Source organism: Magnolia sinica, chromosome 16 (assembly GCF_029962835.1).
Source record: "Magnolia sinica isolate HGM2019 chromosome 16, MsV1, whole genome shotgun sequence".
Taxonomy (NCBI): Eukaryota; Viridiplantae; Streptophyta; class Magnoliopsida; order Magnoliales; family Magnoliaceae; genus Magnolia; species Magnolia sinica.
In genome coordinates, this window is record NC_080588.1 from 2986600 (window position 1) to 3013032 (window position 26433).

Consider the following 26433-nt stretch of genomic DNA (forward strand, 5'->3'; position numbering starts at 1 on the left):
AATGCCCTAACTTGGACTGGAAAAATGGATGAACCGCACGGATATGAAACACATTAATCACGGTGGGCCCCACAGCGCCCAGCACATCGCCGCACCACCGCTGGGGGGTGGTGTGGGCAACATCACCGCTGGGGTATCCAAACTGGGCCCCACAGTTTGGAAGGTCTGGATAGCCCATACGGTTGCCACGTGTGTGGATATGAATCACCATACCACCATTTTCAAAAATGGTCTCTCTCTCTCTCTCTCTCTCTCTCATTGCCTGCCATTCTTCCGTCTTTCCTCAAACGAGAAAAAGGACTCTTTTTACGAATGGCTTTCATCACCAGTCGAAATCCGTCTTACAATCCCTTCCCTCTTCGTCTCAAACCCTAACCCTAGGGGGCGGGCGCGCGCTTGAGAGAGAAACTCTAATCCTATAAGGGAGGTAGGGAGGGGTAGAAACCCTAGCCCTAGACGTGGTTCACAGGGGCGGTCTCCGGCAGAAGCTCTCATTCGGGGCTTGTCTGCCACGTAGGATGAAGGGCCTCTTCAAATCCAAACCCAAGACCCCGGCCGAGCTCGTCCGCCAGACCCGCGAGCTCCTCATCTATGCCGACCTTAACTCGAATCCCCGGGAGGCGAAGCGGGAGGAGAAGGTGATTAGATGTCGATTCCCGTTGCGTTGAATTGTCCGCTTGTTTCTTGGTTCTGGATTTGGGATTTGGTCGGATCTTGATTTGGGATTTATCATGATTTTTTAAATTCATTTTGATGTTTGTTTTGCGGCATTGGGATCTTGATTTGGGTATATTTGAATTCTGGATTTTAATTCGGAGACTGGAAAATGTTGCAAGGACCGAGTTCTTGGGCAGTTGGTTGAGGCATGGTTTGGAAGAATTGGGGATTTTTGCGATTTGAAAACGGGTTTTTGGTTCCGGGATTTGAACTCATTTGTGGAACTCCCCTTTTACAACCTTCAGGGATTTTTATTTTAATTAATTTAATTTAATTTAATTTATTATTATTATTATTATATATATTTTTTGGTGATTTGAATACCTGGGTTTTGATTTAGAGGCGGAATTGATGTTGCATAAAATGTGTTATTGACTCATTGGTGGTTATTTGAACCTTTACCGATCGGAATTAGGGAATTTGTGCGATTTGAGTTATGGGTTTTGATTGTGACACTGGAAAAGGTCGAAATGATGAGTTCTTGTGCAATTCTAGTGATTTGTTGTTGTTCTTCCTTTTTTAGTTCCCTGTAAATAAAGAATATCACATTGAGGAAAGAAGGTAAGAATATGCATTTGTTGTAGAATATGGCAATATAAATTAGAATTGGGATTAGTTTTGGTGCTTCTTGGTGGCAATTTATTCCTAACTCGAGGAAAATGCGGAATTTGGACTTTTGGTTCTTGATTGTGGGGCAAAAGATTATCGGGGATACTTGTTTTCGGTTTTTAATTGAAACCGTATATCAGGAAACTTGAATTTGGATTGTGGCTCTTTGTTCTGAGACCAAATAAGATGATGGGGAAGAAGTAAAAAGCTTTGGTTTTTACCTTTCTTCTTTCATTGCTTTAGGATATAAGATTAGGAATTAGAATTGGGATCTTGATGTTTGTATCTATGTGTGTGTGTGTGGAAATGGCATCCTGCTTGAGAAAATTGGGGAGTTCTAATGATTTCGATTTGGTTGTCCCTGAGGTGAAAGAAAAATGTGAAATGAGTTTTTGGCATCATTTGTTGAAGACTTACTTAAGGGTGTATGTTCTGAAGACTGCCTGTCCCAGTGTGGGAAAATCTGGCATTTCTTTTAAAATTTAATTTGGAAAAGTTGGTATGAGCTGCACATATTTATTGGATTTGAAGCCAAATAACTAACCTCAGAGATGTCTTGATCTTTTTTTTTTTTAAAAATAAAATATATATATATATATATATATATATATATATATATATATATATATATATATATATATATATATTTTAAGTAATGATATTTTATTAAAAGAAAGCACCCCAAACAGGCACAATAGCTACAGCCGAAATCTTGATTGTTTTGTTGGTTTCCCTACACATATGCATGCTGAGACCTGGCATGATGCTTTCCCACATTCGTTTCTGTTATGGCATGGCCCAGTTTTTTATTACCATTGCAACTTTTCATAGTTAATGCTAAAACCTGGAGCATTTAGAACATACAAATATAAAGGATATATTTATCTCTGCCAGAGTGACTATGTTGAAATTCCAGATTTTAGATGGTTTATTATTGACATTTAAAACTCTTTTGCAGATGGCAGAACTAAGTAAACTCATTCGTGAGCTCAAATCAATTCTCTATGGCAATAGTGAATCAGAGCCAGTCACAGAAGCTTGTACACAGTTGACTCAGGAGTTCTTTAAAGGGAATACTCTTCGTCTCCTAATTGTTTGTCTTCCGAAATTGAACCTGGAGGTAAGCATTTAAAAAAATAAAATAAAATTTAATAACACCACCACACACACCCCCACACACTCATGCCGTAGTGGGATTTCACCACCTATGGATGCTCGAACCCTTGACTGGGTGTTGAAACTCCTAAGAGTCTACCACCGGAGCAAGAGTAGGGATCCAACCTGGAGGTAAGCATGAACCAGTTTGTGGTTAAGCATTAAATTTGGTGTGCTTGATCTTCTTTAGAGTTTTTCTGGTTCTCTAATGCTTCACTTCAGATGTTATAACATCTATGCCTTTAAGACATTCTTATTTGAATTTCGTTAATAATGATATACAAATGACATGATTTACTCTCTACGAGGTTTGCTTGCTCTTCTTGGTGATGTTTGTCATGGCAAGGGTTATCTTTTGTAGGCTCGTAAAGATGCGACTCAAGTTGTTGCTAATTTGCAAAGGCAGCAGGTTCAGTCCCGGCTGATTGCTTCTGATTACTTGGAAGCAAACAAAGATCTTATGGATCTTTTGATATCAGGGTAAGCCCTTTTTTTGCAGAGCTTCGGAGAGTTGTATTTAGGAACTTTATGGCTCTTCTTGTTGCCATTTGTCTATTGTTATTAGCTGCTTAATTTTATATTTTACTCATCTAAATCTTGATGTGCATCTTCTGCTTTTTGCTTATTTTTTAACTCAAGGAAGAAACATGTGTTATATGGGATAATGACAATTTCAAATTACTAGGAACTGACTGTCTGTAACCTTGTTGTCGCATTTATGATAGGTGTAGAAGTTCAAAACTTCTTCTTCATTTTCATGTGGTTTTTATGTTCCTATTATTTACAAATGTATGTGATGCCCCTCTGAGATCTTATGTTAGTTTCTTATTTCTAAGTTTTTATTCTCAGTACTTAATTAGTTAGTATATACCTAAAATTTGGTTATAATGTGCCAACTAATGTGTCAACTGTCTATCATTTCTTTTCCTTTTCTTTTTATTATTTAGGTATGAAAACATGGACATTGCATTACACTATGGTGCAATGTTGAGGGAGTGCATTCGACATCAAAGTATAGCAAGGTATCCGCTATAAACAATATTGTCAATTTCATTAGTGTTATGTAACTTCGAAATTTTCAGCACTTTCTCTCAAGAAATTTTTTCTTAGCTCTAGATATGTTGTTTTTTAGATGATTGATCAGAGGGAACGAAAAACATTGTCATTTTCGAAGTCTTCAGTTCTCATTCAATGTAAATTTACCTTTTCTGTCTATACTCTACTATTGCTGTTAGTATTTGTTATATTTACATTGATAGGATTGCATTGGAGGGCCCTTTTGGATTGACAAAGTGGTTAAAAAAAGTGATCCTCGTGAGTGCATGGATCCTTGGGAATCATAGGAAGGAACAACAAATCTGGCCAGTGTGAATGTTATGCTGTGGAGGGGTACCATACCAGCTGCCTTTGCACATGGACGAAGATGACATCTTAATTTTCCTTTCAACATTTTAATCATTGAAGGAGTGGTGTAGAACGGCCTAATCCAACCTTAAATGAATGTGGTATTTGAAAGGGGCAGATTTACGCAAAAAAATAAAATGAATATGGTATTTGAAAGGGGCAGATTTATGCAAGCATTTACAATAAAATTCAGCATTATACATCTAAAACAAGAAGGAAATAAGGAAAGTTCAGTAATGTTCATGGCCATCCATCACAAAAAATAAGGAATATTCAGCAATGTTCATGGCCATCCATCACAAATACGTTGTATTGACCCTTAAAATATGAATTTAGTCGGATCTGGCGAAAGATAGGACTTTCGTCTTGCAGTAGGTCTATCTAACGATCCAAGTGGATTTTCTAATACAGGAAATAAGAATTCTTTGGATTGGGAAATCTGGAAAATTCAGAAAAATTGATGGTTTTTTATTATATTTCAAATCTAAGGCCTTGGGTGATGGGATTTGAAGATCTATATATATATATATATATATATATGTGGGGATCAAAATCTTCCAAGATCTAATGATTTGGATTGAAAAGAGAAGGGATTGGTTTCTAGATCTAGATAATTTAGAAGAAAATGAAGAAAATAAATTTAAAGAAGAGAATACCTTGAGAAAAGAAAGAAGGTGAGAAATCACTTCCCTGTGCCTCACGCCCTCTTCCAATCATTGAAAGTCCAAGATGGAATCGTCCGACCTTGAAGAAGCAAAAACTCTCTTTCTTTTCATAAACATAACGTAGCATTCTTTTCAGGTTTAGGGAAAAACACCTTTATAAATTCGAAAATACATTAAATGACCACAATACCCATATTAAAAAAGTTTCAAAAAAATAAAATTCGCACAAAAAAATTGTGCCGCACTATCTCAAAACTCAAATAAATAAAATATTCATAAGATAAACTCAAATCTAAGATACCCAATGGGCCCCAATGATAGCGCAATGAAAGTGGGCTGCGACGATCCAACGGTTCGATCACACAATCGTCGCAATCCAACGGTCCAAATATCTCCTTCAATCAACTTACACGTCACGAACACATGCGTAAGGTCTTCAACCTTTAGAGACCCGACCACTACCCGTACCCGTCATCTAACCAGATTGACACAAGTAACGCACGCCTCCTGTGTTGATATACTTAGCATCCACATCAAGGAGACTCTAGAGTGGTGCTTTGTCAGGCGAGGAGAAGCAAGGATTTGTGGGAGGTCGTAAACGTGATGGAGGAAGCTATAGATACTAGCAATTTTTTGTCAGTGACATTTGCTTTGGCTTGGTGTTGTAAGCTTGGTGCTCTGGCTGTAGTTGTTCTTTGCATATTTTATTGTTGTTTTTCTGGAATAAAATATTCTCATTCATTAAAGAACATTCAATTGCAAGTAGCCATTGCAAGTCTGAGGACCCACCAAAAAAATTCGGAGTGACCTGTCTCCCTATATCTATGATGAAAACCAAGAAACCACATAAGTAGGGCTATCAATGGGCTGGGCTTGAGGTTGGCTCTGGTGCAGATGTTGAACTTGTCGGGCTAGGTTTTTGACTTTCCTGGTCGCAGGCCCGCCCCATTGGCAACCTTACGCATGCTAGGGGCTTATTATTTATTTTTTTCTCTTCTCTTTTCTCGTTTCATTGGTTCTTTATGAAGTGCCTATTGTTAATCGATCTATATCCTCAAACCGTGGTGGAAGACAACAATTGTTGAGGGTGTAGCATGAGAGGGTTCAAAATTTCTAATTGGTGGGGACTGTAACAATGGTCGCTGACATAGCTCTAAGATGAAAACCAAGAAATCACATGAGGGAGAGTGTTGCCCTCATGATCATGGTTTTGAATGTCGATAGTGGTGGCCATATTGGCCTGATAAAAAACGATATGATATGACGTATCGGTATCGAGGCCGTATCAGTTCGTATCGATTTTTTTTTTTTTAAAAAAAAAAATAAAAAATAAAATTTAGAATCATGAAAATATGGAAACATAGGAAAAATGAGTTATCCAAGAACTTATTTATTTAATTTTTGCATTTTGACCATGTATTCAATGGTGTATTGGACCATTCTTTGGTAAGAATGCTGTCTCGAATTCAATAGGTTATCCCATTGTAAGGTGTGGTGTTGATCAATGTTGTCGAATCGCACATGTGATCGCATATGCTTATGCACACATGCGATCGCACAATTGCATATGCGATCACATATTTTTTTTTTTTGTGAAAAATTTAAAAAGATAAAAAAAAGGAAAATTTAAAAACAAAATGTAAAAAAAAAAAAAGAAACTAAGGGGAACTTTCCTAAGTTAATAGATAACTAATTTTACATATTTAAAATACATTTGAAAGAAATAAAATTAATTAAACATCAAGTCATCAACATTCAACAATATAGTTAACAATTAAGAAGTAACAACAAACAAGCTATTTATTTACTATTGTACAAAATCACCAAGCTATCTTCCTTGAAACTTAAAAGTGCTTGAATCTTGATATTTTAACTTGAGAGAGAGAGAGAGAGAGAGAGAGAGAGAGAGAGAGATCACTTGGAAGTAGGAAATGTAAGAGAGAGATTAAGACCACTTGGAATCAGGGTATCCTAAATCGGTTACGTTTCGGCCGTAACGACTGATCCGTAACGGTAACGGCATCAACCGTTACGCGATTTGGCCTCGAAATGGGTCACCTCTGTTTTTTGGGACCGTAACAGCCATTACGGCCCATAACGGCCGTTACGGTACCGTAACAAACGTTACGGTCCATAACCCTAAAGAAAAATGAAAAAAAATGGTAATAAAAAAAAAGAAAAAAAAACATACCTATTTTTTTTTTCTTCTTCTTATCATGGGGCTGCGGCGGCAGCAGTTGCTGCCCTTCTTCCTCTCTCTCTCTCTCGGTTCGGTCCCCTCTCTCTTCTTTCCCTCTTTTCTTTTCATTTCCCTCTCTCTTCTTTTCTTTTTCCAGAAAAAACGAACGGAATGGCAGTTTTTTTTTTTTTTTCCTTTTTTTTTTTGTATAATTTGCGGTGCACGCTGCTAGTGCACACTCACTATTTTATTGAGTGGGGCGGGGCCCACCTTGATTTATGTATGGTAAATCCATGCCATTCATAATTTTTCAAGATCATTTTAAAGCATGATCCTTGAAATGAAGGGATCAAAATCTCAATTGGACCATGCAGTTGGTATTGAATGCCCACCGTTAAAATCTTCTTAAGGCCCATTTTGTGATCCACCTAAGATTTGGATCAGCCTCATTTTTTGGTCCATGCCCTGAAATAAGTGGGCAAACAGGATGGACCACATGGATATACAATAAATGCATTGAGGTGGGCTCCACTTTTTTCTTTTAAATTCGAAAAATCATTTTTTAATGAATGGTTTGCTGTTTTAATCATAGAATATGATGTGTTAATTATAGTAGAACATGTTAATGTGCATTTTACAAATTTGTGGTGTCATTTTATATTTTTTTCTATATGCACTAATTTTGGCATTTTTTTTTTAAAATTCGAAAAATCATTTTTTAATAAATGGTTTGCTGTTTTAATCATAGAATATGATGTGTTAATTATAGTAGAACATGTTAATGTGCATTTTACAGATTTGTGGTGTCATTTTATATTTTTTAATATTTTTTTTCTATTTACGCACTAATTTTGGCCATTTTTTTTTTAAAATTCGAAAAATCATTTTTTAATAAATGGTTTGCTGTTGTAATCATAGAATATGATGTGTTAATCATAGTAGAACATGTTAATGTGCATTTTACAGATTTTGGTGTCATTTTATATATTTTTATATTTTTTTCTATTTACGCACGAATTTTGGCCTTTTTTTTTTAAAAAAATTTGAAAAATCATTTTCAATAAATGGTTTGCTGTTTTAATCATAGAATGTGATATGTTAATTATAGATTTATAGTAGAACATGTTAATGTGCATTTTACAGATTTGTGGTGTCATTTTATATTTTTTAATATTTTTTTCTATTTACGCACTAATTTTGGCCCTTTTTTTAAAATTCGAAAATCATTTTTTAATGAATGGTTTACTGTTTTAATCATAGAATATTAAATATATGAATTTAACGGTGGGAATATATTAGATATTTTCATATTACATTCATTCTAATATATGTATCATTGATAGTAGATAGTTAGAAAATTAAATATATGAATTTTGTAGTCAAATTCAGGTTATCTGGTTCATAAATTCATCAGACAGTCCGATACAACTTCTCACCAAAGAGTGGACCGTTACACTACCATAAACATGTTCCAATTTATAAATGAATGCATATTTGGAATGCTTAGAATATTCCGGATTTAATCCATATTCTTTCATATTTTTTTGGCAAAAAAAAAATAATTGCACTGTTACAGGCTGTTACGCCCCCGTATCGACGTTACGCCCCCGTATCTGTATCGGTTTTGGAGGGCACCGTTACGCCAACCGATACCGATACAGGATACCTTGCTTGGAATTGAGAAATATAAGACAAGAAGATATTACGAGAGTTTTGGGATGAGAATATTGCAAATGGAGGAAGTTTGGAAGCCTTTTTATAGGCAAAAAGTTTTCTTCTTAGGAAAACAATAAAAAGCATTTGAAAGTAGAAAATATTTTTTTAATCAAATCATTTGTGAAATCCTTAGATCCATAGTATTAGAAGATCCTTAGGCATCATAACAACAATCAACAAAAAAAGTAATCTAAATATTGTTATGGGTTTCCAGTTTGGAATAGCTAAAAAATACATTTTTACTTTTTTTTTTTTTTGTTTTTTTTTCCTCAATTTATGCAAAACTAGGCGTGGTAGCTTAAATCCTTCGATTTGATGCAAAAAACAGTTTTTGATCTTTGAATTTGACCTACATCTGGTAAAAAATGGCTCTGAAACATTCACACACCGGGAAAAAAATTGAAAATGTGAAGAAAGGAGAAACAATAAAAAAAGGGACTTGTTGCAGCCTTTTTATAGCCGTATCGGCATACCCAATATGTCGTAACAATATCGGTGCCAATACGATCCAAAATGAGTTGATACGACCAGTGTTTTAAATATCGACGATAGCGGCCGATATATCCCATGATATATCTTGTATCCCACTTGTGCGATACGAAACACACAAGTAGTGGGATATATCCCACATGTTCAATCCGGTGAGCTTTTTTTTTTTTTCCGATCATTTTTTTTTTCTGTAAATCATGTTAAATCAGTGTCAAATTGTTACAATCCATGACTTTTCAAGCTTTACATGAAAAATCATGGATTGAGATGCTTCAATTTTAATATTTGGAGAAGGACCGAGTTGCAGAAAATTGAAAAATAAAAATAAAAATTCCAAATTTCTCACAAATCGGTTGCAATCTGTGTTCAAACATAAAACCAAACATGTATGTAACCTAATTTAGTGATTCTTATTTTCTTTTGAATGTATTGCTTGTGTTTCCACACTTTTTCTTAGATTTATAAATTATATGAATATACTTGCATCACTTCAATTAGACAACGCATAGATTAGAACCCCATACAAAGAAAACCTATTATATGCACTTGTTTTTTGTAATGTTTTGATTTGTAAGTGTGTATTGATGTCTTTTTTAACAATCACTGAAATTTCATTGAAAAATTCGACCAATTTCCAATGTTTCCCCATGTTTCCAACAACAGCGATACATTACGCTATATAACCGATATATCCCATGCGATAACCTATGCGTATCCGTGTCCCAAGGGTGCGATACGTAACGCGATACCGATATTTCGAACATTGGATACGACCCGATACAGGCCATTCTTTTTAATAATGGACCATTACGGTATTGTATCGCGTAACCTCTGTAGCTGATATGTATACGATATGGCTGTATCGGCCGATTCGATACCTATAGTCATAACTATGCTCACTTTTGTAATTGAGAACATGTTAGTACATTCGTTGCCTATGAATTGCCTATCCTTCTCTGTTTGTATACTCAACATTTTGGGGAAGAAAACCCGATGAACGTGATTTGTGGGTGATTGCGTGCATCCACAGGAAATAGTCCCGCCTCAAAATGCGGTGGGGACACCCTGATGTCATAAAAAAATATTTTAGGGAAGAAAAACTAGCGTGAACTTGAAGGGAGCAAGAAACCTAGTGTTTCCTCGTGAGGTCTTATATGGATGACTTATGTGACAATCGAGAACTTGATCTCCACAAGAAAGCCTTTTCCATGTTTCTTTGTGTGTGTTTTGGTGGTCCCCAACAATCTTAAATACAGTTCTTAATGTCTAGTGTTTCATAGATAGTGTAGAGAGATGTTCTAGAACTCTCATGGCACTATAGGTTATAGTACTATTCGAGTGTTGGATCATCTCTTTTATTTATCATATAATTTACATATTTTTGCATGGATATGTTTTTGGTCTGGTATAATTTTTAATGTTCAAAACATCTGTATGGATGTGCTGGTGTTTCAGGTTTTCCAAGGGTGGTTTGTGTCAGATTCCCCTTGGCCTTGTTCAACATTGATGATGACTATGTCCAAGTCATGTGGTTACTGAAATATCTATTTAATACCATGACATTTTGCATGACATAAATATTTTTGTGGGTTTGTATATAAACAATGGATATGCACAAGGTATCCCTATTTTCACTTGTTTGGATTATATTTACATTCTCGATATCATATCTACCTCCTTTCACATGTATCCTTCTTAAACTTTCATGCACAAGTGACTTGTAGAGTATCCTACCATTCAGGAAAAAAAAAGAAGGAAAGAAAAAGGGAAAGAAGCTTGTACCATATTTCAAAATGAATGACCATGGAATTCTGGTCTTTCTTTAAGTCATGAGTCGTGACAATTCTGGTTGGGTTTCTCTTTCACCTTTAACTCCCTGAGATCTTGAGAATGATTTTATCTTTATGGTAACATTTTCTTTGGTTCACTTTTCAGATACGTCTTGGAGTCAGATCACATGAGGAAATTTTTCGATTATATACAGCTCCCAAATTTTGACATTGCTTCAGATGCCTCAGCAACATTTAAGGTTGGGTACATTACTTGATAATTGCTTCCCCCATTTGTTAGAGAGGCACTTCGTTGTGTTTTTTTTTTCCCTTCCTTAGGCTAGTAAGCTAGAAGTAATTACTAATTACCCATCAGTTTGTCCTTGTCAATCTTTTTTTTTTTTTTTGTCATTTGTTTTTGAAAGGCAGAGTCCTTGTCAATCTGTCAAAATGATACTAGAAAAGTATGATGTCAATGAATTACATGTGGAAATTACCGGTTCATAGGATCAATATGAGTCACTAGTGCCAAAATGGAAGAGAGATCTGTTCGGGATCTCTCCATACATATCCAACTAGTGATTTGGGGGCAGAAAAAGGGGGAAAATAGGCTTCTATTTTCTCCCCACCGTAAATGCGTATTCCACCTTGTTGGTTGGGAAATCTTGCCAATTGCCATATCTTTTCTTTTATTTCATAATTATCTCAAGTGTTATCCCAACTAGTTGGGGTCCTCTGCATGAATCCTGCACTGTCATTGCACTCTATGAAGGACCATATCATCAATTAAACCATAGTTCAGCAAATCTTTTCTTCCTACCTCCACCCACGTCCTTTTGGGCCTTCCCCTGGCTGTTTTAGAGCTTTCAACTTTAACCAACTCAGTCCTGCTAACTGGTGCAGTTCTTGGTCTCTGTTGCACATGGTCAAAGCATCTAGGTATACTTTCCCTCATTTGATTACCTATTGGTGCTACTTTAAATTTCCTCGAATGCAATCATTTCTAATTCTATCCTTCCTCATCTTGCCACTCATTCATCCCAACATCCTCATTTTAACTACAATCATCCTGTCAACATGCTGTTCTTTGAGTGCCCAACATTTGTCTTATAAAGCACGGCTGATCTTACAGCCATCCAATAAAATCTGCCATTCAGTTCGATCGATTCTGCAATCACATAAAACTTCAGAGGCACATTTTCACTTCATGCACCGAGCTCTAATTCTATGAGCAGCATCTTTTTCAATCTCTCCGCTCTCATGGATTGTTGAACCCTGAATTTTCTCGTCTTCTTTTGTTTTCTTTTGTTTATTTGTTTATTTTTGAATGATAACTATCTCATGATTCATGATACCATGTTTCAAGAATGGCGGAACAAGATTCATCTAGCCAACTGCAACTAGTTGGGATAAGGCTTATATGATGATTATGATAACAATCTCATAAAAGGAAACAGAAGAAGTACAAGAAAAAGGATACAAATTCCAATACGTGTAATGGACATTGCACTTCCGTTTTAACTAAAGTCTCCACCATAGTATTAGCTTCTTTCCCGACATGGGCAAATGAAATGTCAACCTAGATGTGAGATGGCAGATTTCTTTAAAACAAAGGAAGCTGCCATGACTCATCTTGGCCTTTAACGGCCCAAGATACAATTTAAGGCCTCTTTCCATTATAATCAAGCTATTCAAAATCGGTTACGTAATGGCCATAACGGTCGTTACGTAACGGTAATAGTCATAACCGTTACGCGTTACGGGGTCGAAACGGCCGTTACAGAAAAACAGGCCGTAAAATGATATGGGTTCTCTACTATCGTATATTGAGAATAATTATGTACAACTTACAGTAAATTAAAATGACCTGAGCCTTAGTTACACTTTTGGATCCTCTCCACAAGTAGTGGACTGTGGGCAGCCTATACTTTCACTCTGGAAATTTATTTTATTTTTATCTGGAAAGAAGGCCACCTCTCTCAAAAATTTATACATGCACCGATGTTGCTGTGTTCTCCTCCCAACTTCGTTTTTGTTTCTAAATTTCAGTTTTAAATGTCTGTGGAGGACTACAGAATTTTGTGGCTGGCCTTCTCAACCACAGTAATGAATTTTTCTCTAAGATATTGTTTGGTTGAAGCCTTACTGATTTGTTCAGTTCGAACTCCTTGACTACCTTTGCCTTTATAGATATGAGATGCCACTTTTGTTTCTGTCGTTAGTGTTGGAGCTCTCACTTTAATTTGCAACTTTTGGCTTATTATGCCTAGAAATTTGGAAACCTATGTTACTGCGACAATTTGAAGTGGTGTCATAACCATTTTTAACAAGTCAATTTTTTAGGTGTGAATGCCATACATGAGCCATACTTATTGTGAATTGTTAAGTTGCACTAGTAAACTAAATCTACTTTTAATTGTTTTAAATATTGGTGGATTTACAATTTTATATATGCCAGTCTTCAGGATGCTGAGGTTCTGGTCCTGAATATTTGGCCACGCATCATGTAAAATATATAGAGCATTATAGAGAGTCTTGAACTGCTGAGATCATTTCCTTTCTTTCTCTTGTATCTATCAATCCTATTGGTATCAATACTGATGCAACTATTTCATTTTATTGCAGGAGCTTTTGACAAGGCATAAATCAACAGTAGCTGAGTTTCTTACTAAAAATTATGATTGGGTAAGTGATCAGTTTTGTTTGAACTTTTATGCATATTTACAGTTAGGCAATGCCTTACATGGTGATAAGATGGTTGCAGAAATGCTAGAATTCCAACAATTACTGTGAGTATAGGCTCAAAAGACCTAAATTCAACAACTCTCCTTTCACACACAAATTTAAATTGAACCTCCAAACTGATTTATTCTTGTTTATGCACAAAAAACCTCAAGCAGATGCTGAACCCGACCATTACAGTGGAACAACTCAATCACCCCTGTTTTTTAACTGACAATTGATATTAAATGATGCAAAGATTCCTTTATGGTCATTATCTAAGCCTTATCCCAATTACTTGGGGTCGGCCACATTAATATTCTTCTTCAATTCCACTCTATCAAGGGCCATTCCTTCAGTTAAGGTATGCCAAACGGTTACGTAACGGCTGTTATGTAGCAGTAACAGTGACACATGTTTTGTGATATGGGCCGCGCTGAAAAAATGCACTGTAACGGACCATTAAGGAGCAGGGTTGTTAATTGGCCGGGCTTGGGCCTACAAAAATCATAATTTTGAATAGGGCTGGGCTGGCCCGACGGCCCAGCCCAAAACAGTTCAAAATCCGGGCTGAGACCAACCCCAGGCCCGGCCTGTTGACAGCCCTATTAAGGAGGCGTAACGAATCTTTGCGGTCCATCATAATGCTGTGATGGTACCACAAAAAACCAATGTCCAGAAAATACCCCCCAAAAAATTTAAAAAATTTCATTTTTCCGAGTAGAAAAAAACCTTTTCCTCTCCTCTCTCTCTCTCTCTCTCTCTCTCTCTCTCTCTCTCTCTCTTCTTCTCTGCAAGTGCGTCAACTTCCAACCTTTTATACATGTGAGACATCCAATCCATCTATTAGGTTGGCTTCATTACGACGATCACCTTTTGCTAAACTCAGATATATCCACCCATCGAGCGGACTACAGTTGTATTTTGCTATTTATCAATGGCTAAAAATTATCGTCTACGGTGTGGCCCACTTGCTGAGTAGATGTGGATGATTTTTGCACTAGGTGACTCGTTTTGCAGCCAAACTATTGAAAAGGTTGGATTTTACATGCACTTAATCAGCTGGAAGTTGTATGCTGGGTGGACCGTACTCTGTGGCCCAACTGGTTTGACTTTAGACCTCTTTTTCTTTACATTATACTTTAGTGGTGTATGATGCTTTAGACCCTCATGTTCAGTATTGTAAACATGGCATTTATTAGATCAAACTATACCACCTAAAATATGGGATCTGCTGTTGTAAGTCACAATCCCAAAATCAAATTGTTTGGATGATCCTAACATTGATTTGTGGACAATTGTTTGTTGAAAAGGTACCACTAGATATGTTTAATCCTTCACCATCCAATAAATGTCACCGATCTAATAGTTGAATGATGAAAATTTGAGGCCAATTGCATTAGTGGGATGATTGCCGGATGATTGCCATAAATTGCAACCCCCCCTCAAATGGGCAACGTTATTCATCCAAATTTAGTTTTGATTTTTTCTTAAATTTTCTTGAGGGGAATGATGTCAATTGGTTAGGGGTATGCATTAGTGGGATTAATAGTTGGAAGTTGCATATCACATGCCCATTCTCGTACACATAATGGACTAATCTACAATCAAGCTAATTTTGTGGGGCCAATTGCGATTCAACGTGCTTGATGAAATTGAATTCTGCTACAAAAAATTAACATACATACCTCTTCATTATATCAATCTCACCAAAATATGCTGCAATCTTGACAAAGGGGACAACTAACGGACAGCGGAGGAAAATTTCCAGCAGCATTCTGTGAAGTACCTAACCAATACTTTAGAAGCCCTAGGACTAACTGAATGCATCGAGCTCGAGGAACTCAAGGGGGAGATGCTGCTGGGGATCCTTGCCAAGCTGCAGGACTAAGTTGATGAAATGAGGGGAGATTGGCCCCTATGGAAAAGGGCTATGGCCATGGAGGAACAGCGAAGGTGTAGAAATCAGACCTAGGGTCTTCAACGGATTGAGTGATGCTAGGGTATCGCACAAATTTCCTTTGGCAGTTGGAACAATATTCACGGTTGTCTCATAGAAGGTTGAGAGGGCAAAGGTGTGGCTACAGTGATGTACCTCACCAACACAACACTAAAACGCTATGATGGCATAGGTTTCATGTGGACATGGACTGGGCACATGCACCATCAACAGTTGGGATGACTTCAAGAGGAAGATTAAGAAGCAGCTTTGCCCCGAGTTGTCAAGTACTTGGCATGGCAGAACATAGAGCAGTTGAAACACATGGGTCAATTTTTGAGTATGTCAAGGAATTCTCGATGCTTATGTTGGAATTCCCAACATTCTGAGAACATCTTCAACTTCATGGATGTGTACAGCATTGGGTGCAACAGGAACTGTAATGATGTGGGTGGTCAAGGCATTGGTGAAGGAGGGCCAGGCAACTCCACCGATTTTGAGAGATTTAAGAGCCATTGGGCGGCAAGGTTGGCATGGACACAGAGAATGGCAATGATAGATAAGAGATATCCAAGCAACGTGAGGTTAAGTGTTTCATTTGTGATCGGCCTCACTTGGCTTGGGAATGCCCTAAGAGATGCTCTCACCACCATCACGGTAAAACTAGATGAGAAAGAGGATGAAGGCAACAAGGAGTTACTTATTTGGTTAATGCAACTCCTCAATGTTGTGGATGGCAAGCCCAATGGTCAAGAAAAGAATTGGAATTGCTTCATATTTGATGGTGATAATTGAGCAAAGGACTACCCAATGAAGAAGCTTTTGAACTTGTTTCAAGCCAGGGAAGAGGACAAGGGGCCGAGAATTAGGTTCTAGATGTGTTGGAGGGTCAAGTATCGAGGGAGGACAAGCAACTTGACGAGAGTTCATGCACTTGGATGTACACATAAATGGGAAGTTGACTTGGGCTATTAATGCGGGGGCATTTTCACACCGAGCTTGAGTGGGGTGCCTGTGGGATGTAGGGGCACACTCGGGGTGGGTGGCCTGCATAACCCATGGATTTGGGGCCCGTGTGAGGTAGGTGACTCGTGTGAGGCAGAGCCCATGGATTTGGGGCCCACGAGGAGGGTTCGGCCGAGGACCTAACCCATGGATTATGAGATAAAGGGATTAATTCGTCATGCTCTATCAATTTGAGCTTTTAAAGCAAGTGGTTAGTTGTCTTGCATTAGCTATGCTGGACACGGGAGACCCACAACTTTATATTAGGGAAGGAGGTGAAACAACTGGGTCTGATGTTGAAGAACACTAGGAAAATAAAGGAGGTCAACTTAGAAGCCATACCCATTGAAGGTGTGGTCAAGGCTGTAGAGATACATGTTGGTGGATGGCTCGGCAAGACATGTCTCTTGGCTTTTGGTCAAATGACTTTAAAGTCATCTTGGGCTTGGACTTTTGCACAAGGCAAAGGCAATTCCCATGCCCTTTCTATGGATTCATAGATGAGGGACATCCATGCATGGCGTGAAAGGGGAAAGCCAAGGTTGGGATGATCCCAACCTTGCAGCTGCTCAAGGGTGACAAGAGTGGGATAGTTTGCTGTGACAATTCAAGGAATGAACATGGATGATCATCAGTGAGTGGGGAGATTGTCACAGAACGGATGGTTGTAGGGGCTAAATCGAGGACCTAGCCAACTTATGCTATTCTAGTACATTAGAGGCTATGTACATAGTGTGTAGAGGATTCTAGAGAAGGCTAGAATTTGTAGAGATCTCTGGAATGTTCTAGAGTTCACTGTAGAGAAAGTGGTACAAAATTATACACAACATTTTGTTCTTAGCCGCTGGATGATTGCAAAATGTCACCATCCTGGCAGGGTTGTGGCCGTATATTAGGGACTAGTGGGAACACCATAACGCCTTTTTCAAGGCCTCCGGGAATCCATGACTCTTAACCATGTGGAAGTGACAGCACTGTTGTGATCAATCAAGCTGCTAGAGAATAACAACTTCCAGCCATGGTAGAAGGTGACTCCAGGGAATGCGATTACCTGGACTTCCAGTGCAAGCCTGTGGAGAATCTCAGACTTTATTTAGGAAAGGTCGGGTCGCTGTAGAGGCGGGAGGATTTCCTTTATCCATGTGTGCATAGATGCAAACAAAGGGGCTGATGCCGGGCAAAATCTGGGTTGTCGAGACCAGCACTTGTAATTGTCGATCGTAGATCAGTAGAGTAGCTTTTGTAAGGGTGCTGTTGAGTTTCTGCTTGTTTGGTTTTTGTTTTAATCACCTATGGCTGCCCGTGAGTGCTGGGGCAAGCTTGGATGTTTGTGCTTTGCCGGCCCCTGTTGTATTTCTATTATCTTCTTCTATGTAAATTCAGATTATCATTAAAAAAAGGCATCATCCTAGCCACCCATGTAAAGTAGTAAGAAGGTTCTTAGGTCTATATAAGGATTAGGGGTCCTAATTTATACTCAACTTAAAAAATGTCAGAAAGTCGTAAGCTGTTTAGTTCTTACTGTAATACAAGTCTATTGACTTCAAGGCTCTTGTGTGCTCTCTTCTTTTCAAGTTAGCGGATGGCACTTGGGTGGTTGGCTTACCCATCCACGAAGAGGTTGTGAGTCGAGTGTCACATGGTCCATGCTTGGGGAAGCACTTGGGCCGCAACAGTCCCTTTCCTAGAAAGTGCATTTTGTTTATCGTAAGTAAAAAACTAGGAGTTTTTCTGAGGGCTGGAAATGTGTCAGGCCTGGGCCAAGGCAAAATCAATATCTTGAATAGGCCTGGTGCTGTTGGCCAAGCCCGACCAGTTCAAAATCCAGCCTGTTCCTTCCGAACCGTGGAATTTCTCCTTCATTTTCAATGAATATCGGGACATCTCCTGCATGTTAAACATTTCATTTATTCACGTCGGCAGTGAGGCTAAACAATGTTGCAGCTCTGTTGCTAGATAAGGGGTTAGCAGTTCAGTTATTTCAGTGGCTGTAGGGTACCAAATGCACATTAAACCAGGGAAAAAATATTGCATTTATTACTGGGCTATCCATGTTTCGCTGACATAGTTGTGTTAGAAACTCATACATACTTTTCTGACATGGTTGTCTTAGAATTTGAGGTGTGCATTCGAAGTTTCTCCACTTTTTTATAGTAAAGATTTTTGAGTAATTATTGTATTATCATATTTTTCCATACATTTCTTGTGCTTCCAGTTTTTTGCAGAATTTAACTCAAAGCTGCTGGAGTCTGAAAATTACATCACTAGGCGACAAGCTGTCAAGGTAATTTTTTCACTTCAGTGTTTCTCATTTCCTAAGATGGTGTGGGCTGTAGAGAGAGTTGTTCTAAAGGACTCTGTCGAGTGAGTTGTTCTAAAGGACTCGACTCTGTAAAAGAAACCTCATGGATCCTAACTTCCTGGGCTCATGTGATGAGTGTGAAAACTAAAACACTTGGAGCTTCCCAAAGCTGAACTGTGTATGGAGGCACCTCTTCCCTAAAATAAAAGGCATCATTTGAAATGTGTGTCAGGCACTCATGGACATTGCTATTAGGACAAGATCTTCATCTTATTTCTCCTTTTCGTTGTATCAGCGATACTAGTCATATGGCTAGAGCGTTTCTCTTTAAACTAGGCTAGTTTTTGTACAACTTGTGTGTTTTACTTGCATGAACTAAGGCCCCTCTTTTTTCTAAAATAGAAGGCACCATTTGAGATGTGTTTCAGACACTCCTGGACATTGCTATTAGGACAAGATCGTTGTCTGATTTATCCTTTTTCCTTTTATCAGTGATACTAGTCACATAGCTGGAGCGTCTCTCTTTAACTAGACGAGTTTTTGTACAGCTTATAGCATTTTACTTGCATGAACTAGGGCTGCAACTCAGGTGGGTTGGGTCAGGTCGTGGGTCAACTCGACCTCAAGAGGACCCAATCTGACCCGAATTGCAACCCGAGGTGCCCAACCCGAACCCAACTTGAATTCTTCTATACTCGACCCGATCCGAGCCAACATGACCTAATCCCTACCCGAATTTGCTCAACGTGAACCCAACCCAAATTCAAATCATATTGGCATTTTCCAACCCAAACTCAACCTTGAGGACCTTGACAACCTGAACCAACCCAATCCGAACTCAGGCTGGGTCAATTCGGTTCAGGTTGACCTGAACCCAAGTGGCAACCCTAGCATGAACTAGTGTTTATGTATTAGGCATGCCTCCAATGCATTGGTGTGCACATCTCCCTCCATTTAAAGACAGTTGGAGGGAATCTAGTAAACATTTCAAAACAGGAAAAGTTTAAGGTCCATTCTGGAATGCATATTAAGATTTAAGAATCCCTCTTACCATTCTTGGATGGTGCAAGATATGTACACAAACTTTTCTCTTATGTAGTGGAGTACCTTTCAATACCATCTAATAAGCATGGATATGCCATTGTCAGAGTTACATAAATTGCAACTTTTGTAATTTTTGTTTCAGCTTCTGGGCGACATGTTACTGGATCGTTCAAATTCTGCTGTTATGATGCGATATGTCTGCTCAAAAGATAACTTGAGGATCCTGATGAATCTTCTCAGGGTATTGATTTTCTCTTCCTTGCCTGATGTAATGCCACATGTTTTAATATTGGCTTTATGTTGACAATTTTTGTGATTAGTTTTCTGGCTTGATTAGTTTCCAAAAATGAGAATCCAGAAAGAGGAATACAGACTACTGAGCAAAAAATACAATATGTCGAGGCACCGAAGTAATGAGTTCAGTTATCCATGTGAAATGGACCGTTGGTCTCATGGTCCCACAGAGGATTGGGGTTGTGTGGGATAACTCCAAGATCGGATGATACTTAACCTTTAGTCAGTTGTCTTTCTTGGGTACAGGTACTGATCTAGGTTTCAGAGACTCTTGACGTCCAAAACATACAGTAATAGGGTACGGTTAAATATAGAATTTTTATTAGAGATTTTTTCTTCTTGCATTATTTATTTTTGGGGTGTCCTTGATATAGTGGAATGGGGGAACAGGATTGGGCAAGGTTTAGATGATCATGCTTTTATTTTCGGGAAGGTATCATGTGGGCCACACATGGCATGCCATCTCACCATTTGAGTTGATGGTCCCTATAGACTTCTCCCACCGAGTTCTTGAAATTTTAGTAGGAAAAAGTGCTTATGGATTCCACCACAGCACAAATTTATGGTAGGAAACTGGGCAGAAGTGACCCATGCTCTTTATTATTTTATTCAAACTTTAAATATTTATATTTTGGCATTAAAATTTTTTTTTTTTTCTTATATAAAATCATCATCATCATCTAACCCTTATCCCAATTAATTGTTTTTTTCCTTATATAAAATATTTGGCCATTACTAAGCCAATATCCAACATGGATGACATAGGCATGCCATGTCATGTCATATCCGTTGCAGATTACCCACAGGGATTGAAGGATCCGGGTATCATGGTGAATTAGCCTCCTACTAATCGACAGGTAAGAGAAAATACAGCTATGGTCCAAGAAACAAAGCAGAACAAAACTAACAAAACAGCCAAAGCTTTTTATGCCAGGATCTTCTGAATATTGGAGAGTGTGTACATGATAGATCTATGTGGGGCCCATCTGATCAACAGTCTGGATCACAAAACGATTGATTCCGTATGCACAGGATCCCATGCATCATGTTTGCTGAGGCTCAGGGGTACCCTATAGTTTCACATCTAGAAATTCATCAGTGTGCCAATATATATCTCTACTTAGCTGTTAGGATGGTAGAAAAATGTAGGAGAGTATCATGTGCTGAAAACTGATTTCTAAGTTTGTTATCAAGCACCAATATCTATCCATGCAGATGTGGAGTTTGGGATTATTCATTTATTTTGCCCCACAATGGGTAAGCCATATACCAGAAATCACAGCCGCCAGATGATCCTAGCCATTGATTGGAGGATTTCTTTTTTCTCCAACCGCCCATTTGCAAACCTCAAGAGTCCTCCAATCAGTGTTTTGGGATTGCCTGATCACTTGGAATTTTAGGGTACACACTATCAACGATAGGGCCAAAACAAATGGGAGGAATAGCCTGTCCCCCCCAAAAAAAAAAAGAAAAAAAAAAAAAGAAAAAGAAAAGAAAAGAAGAAAATATGCTGCATCCTTTGTTCTCCTTCAGCCAATTGTGTTAAGTGCTTGTATGCTATATGAATGTGGTTACTGATTTGCATTGTGTATGTTGAAACTTTATATGTTGGGTTGAAGGATGCCTTTAATCTGCTGTTACTTAACTAGAATTTTAGATATTACATTGCTAGTATTATACATAAATCATGGTTTCAAGTATCGGTTTTAAAGCTGCGATCTCATGCAGGGCTGGAAGCAGTCAGTTGGACTCGATCCCATAATGTACATGTATTGATGTAGTGATTCATTTCATCCTCCACCTAAAATGAGTCAACTCAGTCTTGTGCAATTTTTTAATCCATGGATGGAACAACTGATGTTTCCTGCCACTCAGGGCTGGAAGAGGCATAACTTGCTCCGACTCGGTTCGACTCAGTCCCATAACGTACGTCATTTGATGCTTTGACTGACCTATTGACATACATTTTTTGGAGGGAAACTGTAAGTGCACTTGTTTGTCAATCATGTTCACGTGTGTCAGTGAGTCGGTTGAGCCATTAGAAGTTGAAGACCGAAGATATACATGAAGACTTGAAGCATCAAGGAGTGAAGAAATATGTATATTGAGGGGCCTTGGTGACTCTAACCTTAGACCCTTTTAGGTCAAAAACAACCTTAGCCTTTAGATGATCCATTCTCAATAGGTAAACATTTCCTTAATCATCTCATAGCCTTAGGACTATTTGATCATAATCTAGTTAGACTTAGAGGTTCAAAGCTGTTGATAAACAAACATCCCAAATTCAGCAGTTTCGAGTGGATCTCGATCGAATCGACAGTCCATTGATGGGACTTGATTCAATCAAAGGTCCCCCTTGATTTGATTGAAGAATGGCTTGAAAACGTCCAGCAAGTAAACTGGCTTTATCTAGAATTATTTGATCCTATCAAAGGCTTGCTCGATCCTATTGACCAGTGTGTGCCGTATCTGTTACAATACGGTCGTATCGGCCGATACATATCGGTAATGGCAGTGGCCGTTACGCGAAACGGGGCCGAAACGGGGCACCCCCGATTCTGTAGCCATAATGGTCAGGGCATAACGGTAAAAAAACGGCTTTTTTTTTGTTTTTGTTTTTTAAGGTCTATTTTTTCACTTTTTTTTTTAAACTTCTTTCTTTCAAACTCTTCTTAAATTATTCTATTGCTATTTTCGACCACTCTTAGCTTGATATTACAGATTAAAAAAACTTATATTAAAGATTTTCTTGATTCGAAGCTCTGTGGGTCATTTTCCAGAAATTCATCAAAAATAGGTATTTATATTTTTTATTCAATGTTTTGTTGTTTGAATGGTAGAATATGATGTGTTAATCATAATAGAAGATATTAATGTCCATTTTACAAATTGTTGTTGTTATTTTATATTTTTTTATAATTTTTTTCTATTTACGCACTATTTTCAGCCTTAAAAAAAAAAAATTTCAAAAAATCATTTTTTATTAAATGTTTTGTTGTTTTAATGGTAGAATATGATGTGTTAATCATAGTAGAACATGTTAATGTCCATTTTACAGATTGTTGTTGTCATTTTATATTTTTTTATAATTTTTTTCTATTTACACACTATTTTCGGCTCCTTTTTTAAAAACGCGAATATATTACACATGTAAGATATTTTCATATTACATTTATTCTAATATATCTATTATTGATAGTAGATAGTTGGAAATTTAAATATATGAGTTTTGTAGTCAAGTCCAGGTTCTTTGGTTCATAAATTCATCAGACGATCTGATACAACTTCTCACCAAAGAGTGGACCGTTACACCACCATAAACATGTTCCAATTTATAAATGAATGCATATTTGGAATGCCTAGAATATTCCAGACGTAATTCATATTTTTTTGGCAAAAAAAAATAAAAATGCATTGTTACGGGCTGTTATGCCTCTGTATCGCCGTTACACTCCCGTATTTGTATCAGTATCGGAGGGCACCGTTACGCCAACCGATACTGATACAGGATACCTTACTATTGACAGAGCTGTTATTTACCCATTTTACAGCCCTTGCAAAACTGTTTCTATATATAGGGCATCCGATTTTTGGGCAAATGGATGAGTTTTTGGTGCAATTAGAGCCTAGGTAATTCCTCACTCATTATCCGTCTCCTAGGCTCCAAACTAAAGAGATTCATGACACCATTCTTGTGATTAATCATTCTAATGAACATTTCAAGCTCCACTATAAAGTTGTTCATTTTTTCTCCCATTTTCTAGAGATTAGACATAAACCTATAGGTATATGCTTGTCTATATCCTGTAGAATACCTATCTAGGTGAATCCGTAATTGGAAAACAATTATCCCAATAGTTGTAGAAGATTCAACCATCGACCCATTGCCTTGGTAGCCTCATAGGTACATCATATGCAAGGTAGCCGATCGTAGGAGCTGAAGCATCCACATCAAAGATTGGGGGAGCACAAGAGAAGCGGATTAAAGAAGGAAAGATGCATTTCAAGAAAGGCGCATCAATGTGGTTCAATTAAATAAGTAAGGTTGTTGTTTTAGAGTCCATGGAGTTTGAGATCCAAACGCATATAGGTCCTTGTGTAGGACCATCTCCGACGGGAGTGTACGTAGGTTCTTGTGTAGGACCGCCGCCAGACATGGGTGTGTACGTGTTAGTCTCTGTGGGAGCCTCCGACAGGAGCCTACGTAAGTCCTTGGATTAGGATCATAGTGGTCTTGGTTAGCTGATAGAAAATCAAGTCTTCGCTAGAGCCACTGATACGGGTGGAAATGTGTTCCACCAACACGTGAGTACGTTTAGGTCTTTGTATAGGACTGTCACCGACATAGGTGTGTACGTGGTCCACCTACACGGGTGTTTTCGTGTAGGTTTGTGGTGAACCTATAAAATTATTGTAAAGGTCAGAGGTGAACCTATTGGAAACCTATGAGATGGTGAAATCCGGTACACTCGAGGAGAGTGCGTCTACCATCAGTGGAGTAGGCAATTAGCCGAATCACTATATATCTTTTTGTTTGTGATTATGATTTGTCACATGTTTATATAAGCTTGTGAGTTGAATTGTTGTATATGAATGCATGGATAGATGCTTAGTGTTTAATTCAATTGCACACACTCGATATATCTATCTCACATAGACTAATTGCTCATATAATTGTATTATTTGTAGTTTATGTACTTGGATTCACTTGGTCTGGAAGCCTAAGTGTTAATTGCTTTTAATTGACGCATATTTTTAAGTTGTCCTATTCACCCCCCTCTAGGAATTAGCCATAATTCTAAGCTCCATAAGCTTCCGCTAGCGTGGTGTCGTGTTAGGCAACCGATGCAATTTCAGAACCATTCCTTTCATTCTTTTGGCTGTAAATTGTTGTTTTTTTGCCTGCAACCTGCCTGTAATATGCATGCATTCGGTATTTAGGACTGCTTTTTTGTTTTTTGAAGTATTGAACCGTTGTCTTACTCTCATTTACAGGAATCGAGTAAGAACATCCAAATAGAAGCATTTCATGTGTTTAAGGTGTGTTTGTATGTCTACATTGCTTAAGCTATCTATACCATAGCCATTGTTTGATCAGCTGAAAGGGTCTCTTCCTGGGGTTTCTGACGGAAGGACTTCAATTTTCAATTTTCATTTCCATTTGCAGCTATTTGCGGCTAATCAGAACAAGCCACCTGAAATCGCGAGCATACTTGTTGCGAATAGAAGCAAGATTCTCCGGTTCTTCAGCAACTTCAAGTTGGACAAAGGTAGGTAGAGGAGGAATTATAGTGGCACTAATGAAAAATGGATGTGGATTGCCCTAAAATCTTTGAAATTAGAAGATCCTGGCCGTCCAACTATGTCATTTGTCTGGACTGTTGCTGCGTTATTTTAATTAACAATCCATTTGCGGGCCACTGATCAAGTGCCATTATCTTTGAATCTAGGAGATTTTCGTGGCATCGCCCATCCGGTGGCCCCCATGAGATCAACTGCCCTGATGGATCCCACTTCTAGAGACTTGAGCCATCAGGACATCATTAGTCATGATTCTTATGCAAAAAAAAAGGGGCTACACTCCAGTTGTACCAGTACCACCGTTCAGCTCACTGTGTTACCACGTAGAAGTGGGGCCTGCATGGTGTATGCATCACATCCAACTCGTTCATCAGATGAGTTACCTCCAGGACCAGAAAATCAGCACGGTGCAAAACTCAGTTGGGCCACATGTGAGAGGTATCACTCACCCTTGAATTTCATCGGGGCTCACATGAGTTGTAGAACATTCTGATTTTTGTTCTGACCCTTCATCCATGGCAGAGGGCCTGGATTCTGTATACACAACACGGTGTGCCCCATGCAAATCAAGGGTGACGTAACCTGTCCTTTGTTCTCTGGTCCACGTCAGTTTCAAGTTGGGCTCAGATTACTTGGGGCTGAGTGTAACGTGAGGCGGCACATCTGATAGACAGATGTGGTAAATATATAATGTGGGCCCCACTTCTGCTTGGTACCATCAAAGCTTATGGTGGTGCCAGTACTGCCGGAGCACACCCACTGAAAAACACTTTTGTTTACTGGACTTTCTGCATGAAATTGATTGTAATTTGATTTTTATCTGAGCTTTTTCAGAGGATGAGCAGTTTGAGGCGGATAAAGCACAGGTGATCCGAGAGATTGCCTCTTTGGAACCTAGAGACCAGCCCTGACTAGCCCAAGCCGTCGAAGAATCTGGTGTATGTGTATTCTTATTTAAATGTATCTGTAAAATGTACGAGTTATATCAGAATCATTCCATCGAGTTTGAAGATCTATGGCATTGACAGCCATGCGACTAGCGGAAGAACGTCTTGATAATCACCAATCGAACAGATTGGTGGTGCCTTTCAATATCAATATAATAATAGTTATATTTAGTAGTA

At 38.2% G+C, this 26433-nt stretch overlaps 1 protein-coding gene across 2 annotated transcripts; it reads left to right on the forward strand.

Moving 5' to 3' along the window:
* Window positions 1-238: 238 nt before the first annotated feature.
* LOC131229582 (putative MO25-like protein At5g47540) lies at window positions 239-26433 on the forward strand. Of its 2 annotated transcripts, XM_058225583.1 has the most exons (11): window positions 239-638; window positions 2285-2446; window positions 2843-2961; window positions 3429-3503; window positions 10870-10963; window positions 13329-13388; window positions 18584-18652; window positions 19857-19955; window positions 25004-25048; window positions 25176-25278; window positions 26144-26433. In XM_058225583.1, the coding sequence occupies exons 1-11, from the start codon at window positions 519-521 to the stop codon at window positions 26218-26220; spliced, it is 1023 nt and encodes a 340-aa protein (XP_058081566.1). In that variant the 5' UTR covers window positions 239-518; the 3' UTR covers window positions 26221-26433. The 2 variants fall into 2 exon arrangements, with proteins under 2 accessions (XP_058081566.1, XP_058081567.1); XM_058225584.1 differs by lacking the exon at window positions 3429-3503.